The following is a 15,515-nucleotide window of genomic DNA, read 5'->3' as shown; positions in this document are numbered from 1 at the left end:
TACTAGATACTACATATATACTTACAGCGTGCATATAAAATATATAAATATGACATGTTATTATGAATGTTACTAGATACTACATACCTTATATACTTACAGCATGTATATAAAATATGTAAATATGACATGTTATTATGAATGTTACTAGATACTACATATATACTTACAGCATGTATATAAAATATGTAAATATGACATGTTATTATGAATGTTGCTAGATACTACACATATACTGACAGTATATATATATACAACTTTGACCAAAGTTTTTTAATAGTTTTTAGAGCACTTTATAGGCGGAATAGATGTCACGTTGAAAACACATTGTGGTTGCGTGTTGAGTCACCCCAAGATACACGAAGACCAGACAGGCAGGACTTGCAGGTAGGAGCTCGGTTTAATACAAAGAATAAACGAACACTGGTACAAAACGGTAAAAGAAAAGGCGTGCCGCACGCATGGTAAGTTAAGCTAAAACTTAGAATACAGCCGAGTGCACGAGAAGCTAAGGCGTAACTTATCACAAGTATTTACATCGAAGATAAATCAACTTGATTGTTGCATGGAGCAAACAACGAATCAAGACAGAACTGAGGTCGAAGGCAGGCTTAAATACTAAAGCAATAGTCAAAACACAGGTGCGCGTCGAAAACAAGGACAGGTGGAACAAATCAGAAACCATGGAGAAAAGATACATAAGGAAGTGCAAAAACTAAGAACAGTAAGAGTCCAAAACGATCGGAAAAACACAAAAATACTCTACAACCAAAAACATGATCCGGGCGGCGGAGCATAACAACAGAGCCTCTATTGTTAGCTGACTTTTGCTAACAGTTATTTATGATTAAGAATGCATTAAAAAACATGTTCTTCTCTTAAAAAAAAGGATCGTGGGTGAGGGACACACTTCCAAAAAAAAAAAAAAAAAAAGCCTCCTTTAAAGTTGAAAAGCCTTCTTGGAAGAAAAACCGGCAATGAGTCAACAAGTGGAGATTTATGAAGAAAGTGCTCACAGGAAATGACTTTTGAGTACATCAGCTTGTGCACGCGGATGTATGTTCTGTGCGTGTGATGTAACGCTGTTATAACACCCCCCCCCACACCCCCCTTTTTTTAGAATCTCCCCCAATGAAAGTGTGACTCCAGCAGCCCATTTGGGGGGCCAAGCAACGCCCACAAGCCTTATTCAGACTTCTCCCTCCTTCTTGCCGACCCTCTCCACGTCCTGAGGGGCCCAAAAGACACACTTTGTCCAAAACTCCCGACACAACAAGACGCTTCGAGTCGCGTACGCGGTGCGCACGTGCAGGGCGCCGCCAGCTTTTGACGCACAACAACAACAACAATGGCGGTTTTCAGTCATTTCACTGCCGGTTGCAGGAAGAACTTCCAGGTGGAGCGGATCAACACGCAGCTCAGGGTTTTGCACAAGTCGGCATTCGGGATCCCGTCGGCCACGGACGAGGACGGCGCGCCCCGCAACGTCCTGGCGGCGGCGGCTCAGGTCGCTGCAGCGGACAAAAGCGCGAAGAGCTTGAAGGAGATGCCGGGACCCAGCACCGCCTCCAACCTGCTGGAGTTCTTCTGGAGGGACGGTTTCAGTCGGATCCATCAAATCCAGGTAGCGAATTGTTCTCGCTTTAAAATGGTGCGTAAAATGGAACAGGACTTTGCGTAAAAGCGCGTCAGACAGGGGCGGTCCTGGTTCAAACAGGGCCCTACGCGGGATTTGATTTTAAGGAAAAAAAAAAACACAACCCCCCAAACCTCCTGCGAGATGTTTTTATTTAAATGAAACTATTTTTATATGTTTAAAAAAGTTTTTTACAATTACTATTTAGTGCTGGTCCTCTGATAGGAAGAGTTGCACTTTTACAGTATCTTTGAACATTTTTTTAAATAAGTGAAGTGAAGTGAATTATATTTATATAGCGCTTTTCTCTAGTGACTCAAAGCGCTTTACATAGTGAAACCCAATATCTAAGTTACATTTAAAGCAGTGTGGGTGGCACTGGGAGCAGGTGGGTAAAGTGCCTTGCCCAAGGACACAACGGCAGTGACTAGGATGGCGGAAGCGGGAATCGAACCTGCAACCCTCAAGTTGCTGGCACGGCCACTCTACCAAACGAGCTATGCCGCCCCGTAAGAGCCATATAATATATTTTTAACACTGAACACAACTAAAAGTGTGCATTTTTAAGTAAGGCCAACATTTCTAGAGTATAATAGGTCTCTTATTCTTTGTAATAACATTGGTATTCTGAAGCTAACTGTGGAAGGGGCGTGGCCTGCGGGCCTGCAGCGAAGCGGGGTGTTGCCAGGACCGGCCTCGAAATCAGCGACCGGTGTGTAGATTGCCCACCTGGGCCTTGTTATCTAATCACCTGTCGCTCTGTTTAGAAGAAGCAGCCAGGTGGAGAGACGGGGTTGGGGCTGGAGCCAGAGCGTGAGCGAGAAAGAAAGAGAAAAAGACAATTGCTGGAAAGCAACTGAGACACTTATTGAAAAATAAAAAATATTGTAACCCTGAACCAAGCTCTCAAGGTGGTCTACTAATATTAATTACAAATTTATAGTTAGTGAGCATCCATCCATCCATTTTCTACCGCTTATTCCCTTTTTGGGGTCACGGGGGGCGCTGGCGCCTATCTCAGCTACAATCGAGCGGAAGGCGGGTACACCCTGAACAAGTCGCCACCTCATCGCAGGGCCAACACAGATAGACAGACAACATTCACACTCACATTCAAACACTAGGGCCAATTCCATCCATCCATCCATTTTCTACCGCTCATTCCCTTCTGGGGTCGCGGGGGGCGCTGGCGCCTGTCTCAGCTACAATCGGGCGGAAGGCGGGGTACACCCTGGACAAGTCGCCACCTCATCGCAGGGCCAACACAGATAGACAGACAACATTCACACTCACATTCACACACTAGGGCCAATTTAGTGTTGCCAATCAACCTATCCCCAGGTGCATGTCTTTGGAAGTGGGAGGGGCCTATCCCCAGGTGCATGTCTTTGGAAGTGGGAGGGGCCTATCCCCAGGTGCATGTCTTTGGAAGTGGGAGGGGCCTATCCCCAGGTGCATGTCTTTGGAAGTGGGAGGGGCCTATCCCCAGGTGCATGTCTTTGGAAGTGGGAGGGGCCTATCCCCAGGTGCATGTCTTTGGAGGTGGGAGGGGCCTATCCCCAGGTGCATGTCTTTGGAGGTGGGAGGGGCCCATCCCCAGGTGCATGTCTTTGGAGGTGGGAGGGGCCTATCCCCAGGTGCAGGTCTTTGGAAGTGGGAGGGGCCTATCCCCAGGTGCATGTCTTTGGAAGTGGGAGGGGCCTATCCCCAGGTGCATGTCTTTGGAAGTGGGAGGGGCCTATCCCCAGGTGCATGTCTTTGGAGGTGGGAGGGGCCTATCCCCAGGTGCATGTCTTTGGAGGTGGGAGGGGCCCATCCCCAGGTGCATGTCTTTGGAGGTGGGAGGGGCCTATCCCCAGGTGCAGGTCTTTGGAGGTGGGAGGGGCCTATCCCCAGGTGCATGTCTTTGGAGGTGGGAGGAAGCCGGAGTACCCGGAGGGAACCCACGCATTCACGGGGAGAACATGCAAACTCCACACAGAAAGATCCCGAGCCTGGATTTGAACCCAGGACTGCAGGAACTTTTTATTGTGAGGCAGACGCACTAACCCCTCTGCCACCGTGAAGCCCTAGTTAGTGAGCATATTTTATTAAATTTTTCATTAAAAAGTATACAAAGGATTTCTTATGAAAAGTGCGAAATGTATTTGTAATGAAGTGAATTATATTTATATAGCACTTTTCTCAAGTGACTCAAAGCGCTTTACATAGTGACACCCAATATCTAAGTTACATTTAAAGCAGTGTGGGTGGCACTGGGAGCAGGTGGGTAAAGTTTCTTGCCCAAGGACACAACGGCAGTAACTAGGATGGCACAAGCGGGAATCGAACCTGCAACCCAACCGAGCTATACCGCTATAATGAGGGTCCTTTTCAAACAAAATTCCAAAATTCGCTCAGTGCTTCTGAATTATTTCCTGTGACGCTTCCCCTAAGACAGGGGTGTCCAAACATTTTGACTTGGGGGCCGCATTGGGCTAAAAAAACGTCGTTGAGGGCCGAAAGTCGACTGCATGTAGAGTAACTATGTCAGTTATTTGGTGTCGAACCCCAAGATGCAGAGATGCAGAGGCAGGCATGGAATGTGAACACATGATTTAATTAAATACTAAGACAAAAACAAAACCAAAAGGGTACAAACACAAAGCACGCACGAGGCGGATAATCAAACAAAAGGAGCTAGCCTTGGAGCTAGGAAATAACAAACAGGAGCTTAGCGTGGAAGCTAGTGGGTAGCGAACAGGCAAACAGAAGTCGTACTTGTATAATGAAAAATAAAACGGAAGCAGGGAACAAAAAACAGTAAGCTACAAACATCAGCTGAATTTAGCTTACCGCTACGCTGCAGAGACAAGGTACGACGCGACAGGAGCGATAACACATCACTCTGTGTTGGCCCTGCGATAAGGTGGTGACTTGTCCAGGGTGTACCCTGCCTTCCGCCCGATTGTAGCTGAGATAGGCGCCAGCGCCCCCCGCGACCCTGAAAGGGAATAAGCGGTAGAAAATGGATGGATGGAAGAGCGACTAGACGCGACATCGACAAGACAATACAATGATCCAGCAACTGACACAAGACAAAGCAGGTACAAATAGGAGCAGGCTGATTGGCAACAGGTGTGGCCAGATGCCAATCAGCCGAAGCTGAGTGAAAACAGGACACAGGGAGACAAACAGGAAGCTGAACCAAAATAAGAGCACTCGACAGGAACTAAGGACAGGAAATACTAAACACAAACCAACTGTCAGTGGCAACTCTGACAAACTATATACATTAATATATATATATATATATATATATATATATATATATATATATATATATATATATATATATATATATATGTATATATATATATATATATATGTAGGTGTGGGAAAAATCACAAGACTACTTCGTCTCTACAGAACTGTTTCATGAGGGGTTCCCTCAATCATCAGGAGATTTCCTGATGATTGAGGGAGACGAAGTAGTCTTGTAATTTTTCCCACACCTACATATTGCGCTCTACCACGGTATCAAGCACTATTCTCTGGATAATCCAATCAAGACATATATATATATATATATATATATATATATATATATATATATATATATATATATATATATATATATATATATATATATATATATAATATTTACTCTACATGCAGTCGACTTTCGGCCCTCAACGACATTTAAAAAAAATATATATACATATATATGTATGTGTGTGTGTGTGTGTTAGGGTTTTAGGGTATTAGTATAGTACCGCGATACTAATTAATCATATTCGGTACTATACCGCCCCTAAAAAGTACTGGTCATTTTCTCATCACGCTTTGTAATTGATGGGTGTAATTTATTTTTATTTTTATGATGATTGGAATTTTTTTTTTTTCCAAATTATCCACAAAGTTCAGTGACCTTGTCTGTTTACATTTTGTATTGAGTGGATTTTTTCATTTTTTTTTCTTTTTTGCACCATGACTAGGAAAGGTTATTTGCATTAAGAAATGCTGCACATTTGCATAAATAGATGCTGCACATTCCAAACATAAAAAGTCATTGACCAGGAAAAACAAATTTTGTCCACGAGTTTGAGTAAAAATGTATTTAAAATGTTATACATTTGAAATTAATGCAATATCCCTGAGCCGCATTTGGCCCGCGGGCTGCACTTTGGACACCCCTGTCCTAAGAGGAACAATAATAGGATTATAAACATTAAATAGTATCATTTGTCTATCAATTTGTTGTACGTACGCCTCTGCATAACATTGCATCATCATTAACATGAAAGAAAACAAAAAAGAAAAAAATAAAGATCTAAGAAAGATTCAACCCAAAAATAACTTAATTAACTTGTTTTTTTAATCTGTAACAAAAAAGATTAAAAATGCATCAATTTGCCTGAAAAAAAAAAGTTTTCAGTGCGTAAAAAGGAACAGGACTTTGCGTAAAAGCGTGCCAGACAAGGGCGGCCCTGGCTTAAACGGGGCCCTACGCGGAATTTGATTTTGAGGGACACCCTCCACCCCCCGGAAACATTTTTTTTTTTTAAATGTAACAATTTTTATACTTTAAACATTTTTTTTTACAAATAAATTTACTATTTAGTGCTGGCCCTCTGATAGGAGTATGTTGAATGTATTGTTTTTTCACTACAACATTTTTTAAATACAATTAATTGATTAAAAATAAATAGTTTGTGAGCAAATTTGATTCAATTTTAATTTAAAAAGTATAAAAATGATTTGTGAAATTGATTTGTAACGAGGGTCCTGTAACGGCCTGGTCGCATGGTGATGCGGATTTCGTTCTCCCAGGCATGCAGACGGCCTTCAGAAACAGCGTGAAGGTAGGAAATGATTTATTTAGGCAATAAAACAGACTTTGACTAAACCAAAAGAGCTAGCATGGGAGCTAGAAAACAAATAGCCTAGCGTGGAAGCTACCAGGTAGCGAGCGGCAAAACAGAAGTCGTCACTTGTTGTATAAAAACAGACTAGGAAGCAAGACTGACTGACTGGAGAAGGCAGGCTTAAATAATGATAGTAATCACAAAACAGGAGCACGTCCGGAACAGGCGGCAGGTGAAAATAATGAGTAACTTTGGAAACCAACTGAGAGGTGCACAAACAGGAACCGAAAGAGTCCAAAACCAACAGAAAACACAAAACAGCGGATGATAAGAGGTCATTTTCAAACAAAATTCTTGCTTAGGCCCCAAATTAGCTCAGTGCTTCTTAATTATTTTATGAGACGCTTCCCCCAAGAGGAACAATAATAGGATCATAAACAATAAATAGTATCATTTGTCTATCAAATTGTTGTACGTACGCCTCTGCATAACATTGCATCATCATTAACATGAAAGAAAACAAAAAAGAAAAAAATATAGATCTAAGAAAGATTCAATCAAAAAATAACTTAATTAGATTTGTTTTTTTAATCTGTAACAAAAAAGATTTAAAATGCATTAATTTGCATAAAAAAAAAAAAAGGTTTAAATGGGATCCATTCAAATCCAGGTAGCAAATTGTTCCGCTCTAAAATGGTGCGTAAAATTAATTTGACTCTCTTAACATGCTTCAAAACTCACCAAATTTGACACACACATAAGGACTGGCGAAAATTGCGAAAAACTCAAAATTGCACTTTAGCGCCCTCTAGGAAGAAAACACAGACAAAACTGTCTGTAACTTCCAGTAGAAATTTCGTATAAACATAAAATAAAAAACCACTACGTAGGTCTCAGTTAGACCTATATTTCATCCACTGAAACCCCCCGACTAAAATCAACACAAAGTTTGCTATTCTCACTTCAATACAAAAGTTGGCTAAAAAATGTCGCATTTTTTCAAACATTATCTGCTCTGAGGTCGTTTCGGCTTCAAATAAGCGCAGAAGAGAGATTGAACCCTTCTGATTAAAAGTTAAAGAAAGAGTTTTAATCACTTCCCCGGTTTGGATTTTATGAGCCCGCAAAGAACCATTGCGCTGCTGCTGCTGTCACAAAATGGCGGCTTTCTGCTCAGACAAAACTGTAGGACTGTCATACACACATGAAACAAAAACCTCAATATAATGTAGGTCTCACTGAGACCTATATTTCATACACTGACCGCCCCCAACTAAAATCAACAGGAAGTTTGCTATTCTCACTTCAATACAAAAGTTGGCTAAAAAATGTCGCATTTTTTCAAACATTATCTGCTCTAAGGCTGTATGTCGATTCGGCTTTCAATAAGCACAGAAGAGAGATTGAACCCTTCTGATTAAAAGTTAAAGAAAGAGTTTTAATTACTTCCCCGGTTTGGATTTTATGAGCCCGCAAAGAACCATTGCGCTGCTGCTGCTGTTGTCACAAAATGGCGGTTTTCTGCTCAGACAAAACTGTAGGACTGTCATACACACATGAAACAAAAACCTCAATATAATGTAGGTCTCACTGAGACCTATATTTCATACACTGACTGCCCCCAACTAAAATCAACAGGAAGTTTGCTATTCTCACTTCAATACAAAAGTTGGCTAAAAAATGTCGCATTTTTTCAAACATTATCTCCTCTGAGGCCGTTTGTCGTTTCGGCTTCAAATAAGCACAGAAGAGAGATTGAACCCTTCAAATTAAAAGTTAAAGCAAGAGTTTTAATTACTGCCCCGGTTTGGATTTTATGAGCCCGCAAAGAACCATTGCGCTGGCGCTGTTGTCACAAAATGGCGGCTTTCTGCTCAGACAAAACTGTAGGACTGTCATACACACATGAAACAAAAACCTCAATATAATGTAGGTCTCACTGAGACCTATATTTCATACACTGACCACCCCCAACTAAAATCAACAGGCGGCACCAAGGCGTCCTTATAAAATGCCCAAGCCACTTCACAACTGTTATTACTATGAGAATGATGTATAACACATGTGTATACAACTTTTTCTCTGTGTAATAATCCATCCATCCATCTTCTACTGCTTATCTGGGCTTGGGTGGCGGGGGCAGCAGCCAAAGCGGTCCCGTCCATCGCTGCTTGCAGCTTTAATTAACTTTGTTTTTTTAATCTTGTCAAGATGGGGGAAGGGGGGGTCGCAGCTTGCTGCGGGGTCGTTCTCCCAGGAAGGCAGACGGACTACTCGGGACATGGTGTGTAGGTAAAAACATGATTTAATCATGACTAAAAAGGTACAAACAAAAGGCGCGCACAAGGCGGAGGCACAAACAACTTAGGACATGAAACATAAACCAAACAACGCAATAAACTGTGGCTTGAATAACAAAGAACACTTCCGTGACAAGACAAGAGCAGCATGAATCAAGCATGAACAGAGTGTGAAAAGATCAGTGACGCCAGGCCGACTGACTGGCAAAGATGAGCTCAAATGCTGCCTCTGATCAGCGCTCGGGAAGCAGAGACAGGTGAACACAATGAGCAACCAAGGAATTGCAAACAGGAACTAATGGAGTCAACATGGAAACTAAAAACAAACAAGGGTGCACAAAGACAGGAACTAATGGAGTCCAAAACTAGCAGACAAATAACAAAACATAATCAAGATTACAAAACATGACAAATCTGTAACAAAAAAGATTTAAAATGCATCAATTTGCCTGAAAAAAAAAGGTTTCAATGGGATCCATTAAAGTCCAGGTAGCGAATTGTTCCGTTCTAAAATGGTGCGTAAAATGGGGGCCTACGCGGAATTTGATTTTGAGGGATCCCCCGATTACAACATTTACCCCTAAGGACCTGACTTAAATTGAATCGTGAGTTGTAGAAAGATTCACATCTGTAATACGAGTAGGGATCCGATACCAAATCCGGTACCTTTTTTTGGCACTGAAGGGTAGTACGGATTCACGTAGAATCAAACGGTGCCATCCTACGGTACGTGTGTTGCGTAGGACGTCACACTATGGCGTTTGGCGACCACTCCAGCAGCACTGAGAGCGTACTCGGCCAAACTACCTCCAGGTAATGTGGCAATTTTCAATGTCAATGAAGTCATTGTTTATGTAAGCATGTCAAGTCAGGCTGCACTTTTCCTAGCTCGATGCTAAAATACATTGGGTTGGCTATTTGCATGCTACTGATTAGCATTTGCGATGCTACATGGCGATTTCAACACTTCCAAATGGGTCAATGAAAACTACAACCACGTTCCATTCAAACATCTGCTCCGCAATGACTTACAGTATGAACACTTTTTAAGGCGCAACAAAAACGTACAACTGACGAGCCAACTCACCATAAACTATACACTATAAACTTTTATAATCATATATACCAAATAGTATTTGTGCAAGATTTGGTCTGAATATGAACCCTAAAGCCAGGATTCACATCTGTAATACTAGTAGGGATCCGGTACTTTTTTGGCACTGAACGATCCAGGCACTGATTCATGTAGAATCAAACAGTGCCATTTTACAGTGCGTGTGTTGCGCGGGACGATCACTCCAGCAGCACTGAGAGCAGACTCAGCCAAACTACTAATGTGGAAATTTTCAATGGCAACAAAGTAATCGAGTAAATCGAGCTCCCCTTTTCCTAGCTCGATGCTAGTATACCTTGGGTTTGCTGTTTACATGCAGCTAATTAGCATTAGCGATCCTACAATGGGAGACCGGGCTTTTTGCTCCGCTGCTCCCAGTCTGTGGAACGCTCTCCCTGACAACCTGAGGGCACCTCAGACTGTGGATGCTTTTAAAAAAGGCTTAAAAACCCATCTTTTTAAAAAAAGCCTTTCTATAGACATGCATGCTGGTTGTAGCCTTTGGGCTGTTTCTAGTTTTATATTTTATTAATTTTTTATTATTACTATTTTTTTTTACACTGTGGCACATTGAGGTTGTTTGCTCAACGTAAAGTGCTTTTTACAAATAAAATCTATTATTATTATTATTATTATTACAAGGCGATTTTGCAACACTAAATGGTCCCTAGTGTGTGAAAGTGGGTGTGAATGTTGTCTGTCTATCTGTGTTGGCCCTGCGATGAGGTGGCGACTTGTCCAGGGTGTACCCCGCCTTCCGCCCGATTGTAGCTGAGATAGGCGCCAGCGCCCCCCGCGACCCCAAAAGGGAATAAGCGGTAGAAAATGGATGGATGGATGGATTTTAACACTTTCAAATGTGTTAATGAAAACTACAATGAAAATGCACGTTACATTCAAACATCTGCTGTGTAATGACTTACAGTATGCACACTTTTTAGGGCGCAACAAACACTTAGAATTGACGAGCCAACACACCATAAACTCTACACTGCTGCCATCTAACGTCTTGGACCTTAAAAGTATAATTGAGACTCAGAAATGCGGTAATAAGATTTAACAGCCGGACAGTAGTTGTCATAATCGGCTCATTTTTAAATGTTTCAATAAAAATGAGATTTTGTAAGGAAAACAATTTATTTTTTAACATATACACACAAATACAGAAATTGGTACTGGTATTGATTTCAGGTACTGGGAATTGGTTCCGTATGTGAACATTTCCATGGGACATAGGTGGCAATTTAACAATTGTAAGTGACATTAAAGCTCTGATTTTGTGGAAAACCTGAATAAAACCTGCCATGAAGACCAAGAAGTGTAAGAAATGACCAGGTTCTTGATGTTTGCTAGATGGAACACAGCAAGAAGTATGGGAAAATCTTCAAGTCCCACTTTGGACCACAACTGGTGGTCTCCATCGCAGACCGAGACCTGGTGGCTCAGGTGCTGCGGGCCGAGGGCGTGGCCCCTCAGAGAGCCAACATGGAGTCCTGGAAGGAGTACAGGGACATGAGGGGACGCTCCACAGGCCTCATCTCGGCGTAAGAGCGGCTCAATGGAAGACTTTGTAGACCCGGTTGGTCGGCAGCAAAAGTTGTGTCTTTGACTCCAAAACCTGAAACGTCCGCAGGGAGGGCGACCACTGGTTGAAAATGCGAAGCGTCCTGAGGCAACTCATCATGAGACCCCGCGACGTGGCGGTCTTCTCCGACGACATCAACCAGGTGGTGGACGACCTGGTCCAGAGACTTTGTATCCTGCGCAGCCAGGAGGCGGACGGAGTGACCGTGGTCAACGTCAACGACCTCTTCTTCAAGTACGCCATGGAAGGTAAGTCCGTCTGAAAGGAGGACTTGACTCCACCTGGTCATACTCTCAAATCCTTGTACCTACACCAAGGTCTCAAACACGCGGCCTCTGGCCGAGACGTTATTTTGCGGCCGCCATCTTAATATGAAAGTCTAATGTTAGTGCGACCCGGGAATTTTATTTGAATGGCGCTTGTGTTATTTGGGTCTAAAATGGCTCTTTCAACGTTCTGGGTTGCCTACCCCTGCATTAGTGGAAAAGCAGAAAATGAGTGGAAGCGACAGAGATGTTGCCATGGAGACGAGGGTTTTCTTACGTGCAGTCACACCGCGACACATGTCCGTCAGTAATAACAGTCCCCAATAACCTGAACCAATTCAAACCGTTATCGGACTACCGGTATTATCGGCCGATAAATGCTTTTTAAAATGTTTTATCCGAAATTATCTGTATCAGTTTCAAAAAGTGAAATTCATGACATTTTAAAACGCCGCTCTACGGCGTGGTACACGGACGTAGGGAGAAGTACAGAGCGCCAATAAACCTTAAAGGCACTGGTGTTGCATAATATCTGCGGCTTTTCACACACACAAGTGAATGCCAGGCATACTTGGTCAACAGCCATACAGGTCACACCGAGGGTGGCCGTATAAACAACTTTAACACTGTTGTAAATATGCGCCACACTGTGAACACACACCAAACGGCATAGCTCGGTTGGTCGAGTGGCCGTGCCAGCAACTCCAGGGTTGCAGGTTCAATTCCCGCTTCCGCCATCCTAGTCACTGCCGTTGTGTCCTTGGGCAAGACACTTTACCCACCTGCTCCCAGTGCCACCCACACTGGTTTAAATGTAACTTAGATATTGGGTTTCACTATGTAAAAGCGCTTTGAGTCACTATATAAAATATAATTCACTTCACTTCACAAACACATTTTGGGAGAACATCCGCACCGTAACACAACATAAACACAACAGAACAAATACCCCAAAACCCCTTGCAGCACTAACTCTTGCGGGACGCTGCAATATTTTCTTTTCTTGCGGCCCAGCCTCACCCAGACTCTGCATCCAGTGGGCCCCAGGTGAATTGAGTTTGAGACCCCTGACCTACACGGTGGCCTAGTGGTTAGAGTGTCCGCCCTGAGATGGGTAGGTTGTGAGTTCAAACCCTGGCCGAGTCATAGCAAAGACTATAAAAATGGAAGCCATTACCGCCCAGCTTGGCACTGAGCATCAGGGGTTGGAATTGGGGGGTTAAATCAACAAAAATGATTCCCGGGCGTGGCCACCGTTGCTGCTCACTGCTCCCCTCACCTCCCAGGGGGTGGAACAAGGGGATGGGTCAATTGCAGACGACAAATTTCGATGACAACTCAATGGTTTCACCTGTACTTATTTGGGTTAGGGTTTTTTGGTTTCAGTCTGTCTTTGTGGTAGTTTTTTTTTTAAACATATTTTAGCCAAGTTTGTTCTCTGCCTTGTGCGCGCCTTTTGTTTGCACTTTTTTTTCAATTTTACATAGATAAATTAAAACATGTGTTCACGCCATGTCCCGTCACCTTCCTTTGCATTCCGGGAAAACCAACCACACCATAGTCCGAGTCTTGACACAAATCCTTTTATTTATTGAATTAAAAATACTGAAATTCCCCGACATGGTGAATATGCAAACAGCTAAAATGATACACAAAGCAAACTATATATAGTCTTCTACCCAATAATATACAATGACTCTTCTCAAAAAAAGAGACGAAATATAATCTTAGAGAAAAATGTAATTCAAAACATTTGTATTCACGTAAAGCACTTGAGACCTTCAGTATATCAGTATGTGGAATTAAATGATAGAATGGATTAAGCAAAGGAATCAAACAATGTACTAATAGGATCCACTTCAAGAAACTCTTCAAACTTACTGTTTACAAAGTACAAAGAAGAAAAACTATGATGAATATTCCGAATTTATTTAATCAGAAGGGTTAAATTTCTCTCCTGTGGTAGTTTGAAGCCGACACGACAAACTCGCTCAGAGGAGATAATGTTTGAAAAAAGGTGACAGGTTTTTGAAAAACTTTAGTTTTGAAGGGGGAATTGCAAACTTCCTGTTAATTTTTACTGGTGCTTGTCAATAAATGAAATGTAGGTCTAAGTGAGACCTACATAGAGGTTTTTGTTTCATGTCGCCACAACATTCATACTGGAAGTAACAGGCAGTTCCTAGGAGCAGTTTTGTCAGTGTTTTATTCCTAGGAGGCGCTAGAGCACAATTTTGAGTTTTGGGGTTAGGTTTTTTGATTAGATCGCCATTTTCACCAGTTCTTATGTGTGTGTGTTCAGTTTGGTGAGTTTTGAAGCATGTTAAGCAGGTCAAATTACAGCTCAAAGAGGCAAAGGTGAGTGTTTTTACAAAAGTTTAGTTTTTCAAGGGGGAATTGCAAACTTCCTGTTGATTTTTCCTGAAGGATGTCAGTGTATGAAATCTAGGTCTAAGTGAGACCTACATAGAGGATTTTGTTTCATGTCGCTACGACATTCCTACTGGAAGTAACAGGCAGTTTTGTCTTTGTTTTCTTCCTAGGAGCAGTTTTGTCTGTGTTTTATTCCTAGGGGGCGCTAGAGCGCAATTTTGAGTTTTGGTGCTTTTTTTTTTTTTTTATTAAATCGCAATTATCGCCAGTCCTGATGTGTGTGTCCAGTTTGGTGAGTTTTGAAGCATGTTAAGGGGGTCAAATTACAGCTCAAAGAGGCAAAGGTGAGTGTTTTTACAAAAGTTTAGTTTTTCAAGGGGGAATTGCAAACTTCCTGTTGATTTTTCCTGAAGGATGTCAGTGTATGAAATCTAGGTCTAAGTGAGACCTACATAGAGGATTTTGTTTCATGTCACTACGACATTCCTACTGGAAGTAACAGGCAGTTTTGTCTTTGTTTTCTTCCTAGGAGCAGTTTTGTCTGTGTTTTATTCCTAGGGGGCGCTAGAGCGCAATTTTGAGTTTTGGTGCTTGTTTTTTTTTTTTATTAGATCGCAATTATCACCAGTCCTGATGTGTGTGTCCAGTTTGGTGAGTTTTGAAGCATGTTAAGAAGGTCAAATTACAGCTCAAAGAGGCAAAGGTGAGTGTTTTTGCAGAACTTTGGTTTTGAAGGGGGAATTGCAAACTTCATGTTGACTTTTGCTGAAGGATGTTAGTGTATGAAATCTAGGTCTAAGTGAGACCTACATAGAGGTTTTTGTTTCATTCATACTGGAAGTTACAGGCAGTTTTGTCTGTTTTCTTCCTAGGGGGCGTTAGAGCGCAATTTTGAGTTTTGGGTTAGGTTTTTTATACTAAATTGCATTGTTCGCCAGTCCTGATGCGTGTGTCAAATTTGGTGAGTTTTGAAGCATGATAAGGGGGTCAAATTACAGCTCAAAGCTACGGAATAATATTACAGAAAGAATAAAACGCTAGAAATTCAATAGTGTCCTCTGTCCCAAAGGGACATTCGGTCCCTAATAAGAATTCCAACACCAGACCCTTCTTTGAACTTCACTGCTTTACTTTTCCACCAGGAAGGCCAAATATGGCCTGGGGGGGGACATACCTCATTGAATCATTAAAGACATTAAATCAACAACAAAAAAAGAAGTAAAAATAAAGCAAAAAGATACAAAGGCTAAAGTGCTGATACTAATGAGGAATAAACAACACAAATATTTGTCTTTATAGGAATGTTTCAGCCTTTTGATTAGTCTATCCATCCATCCATTTTCTACCGCTTATTCCCTTTTGGGGTGGCAGGGGTCGCTGACGCCTATCTCAGC

At 42.1% G+C, this 15,515-nt stretch overlaps 1 protein-coding gene across 1 annotated transcript in view; it reads left to right on the top strand.

The window, feature by feature from the left end:
• The first annotated feature begins 1,207 nt into the window (after positions 1-1,207).
• The window catches only part of LOC133543195 (cytochrome P450 27C1), a 61,481-nt gene continuing 47,173 nt past the window's right edge, over positions 1,208-15,515 (top strand). The window contains exons 1-3 of the mRNA XM_061887705.1: positions 1,208-1,624; positions 11,251-11,441; positions 11,531-11,730. Of these exons, the coding sequence (XP_061743689.1) occupies positions 1,349-1,624; positions 11,251-11,441; positions 11,531-11,730 (667 nt within the window). The 5' untranslated portion in view covers positions 1,208-1,348. The remainder of the gene's footprint in view (positions 1,625-11,250; positions 11,442-11,530; positions 11,731-15,515) is intronic.

The sequence above is a fragment of the Nerophis ophidion genome, linkage group LG25, assembly GCF_033978795.1.
Source record: "Nerophis ophidion isolate RoL-2023_Sa linkage group LG25, RoL_Noph_v1.0, whole genome shotgun sequence".
NCBI classification, from domain to species: Eukaryota; Metazoa; Chordata; class Actinopteri; order Syngnathiformes; family Syngnathidae; genus Nerophis; species Nerophis ophidion.
The sequence above is the reverse complement of the archived record's forward strand: the minus strand, read 5'-3'. Positions and strand labels throughout refer to the sequence as shown.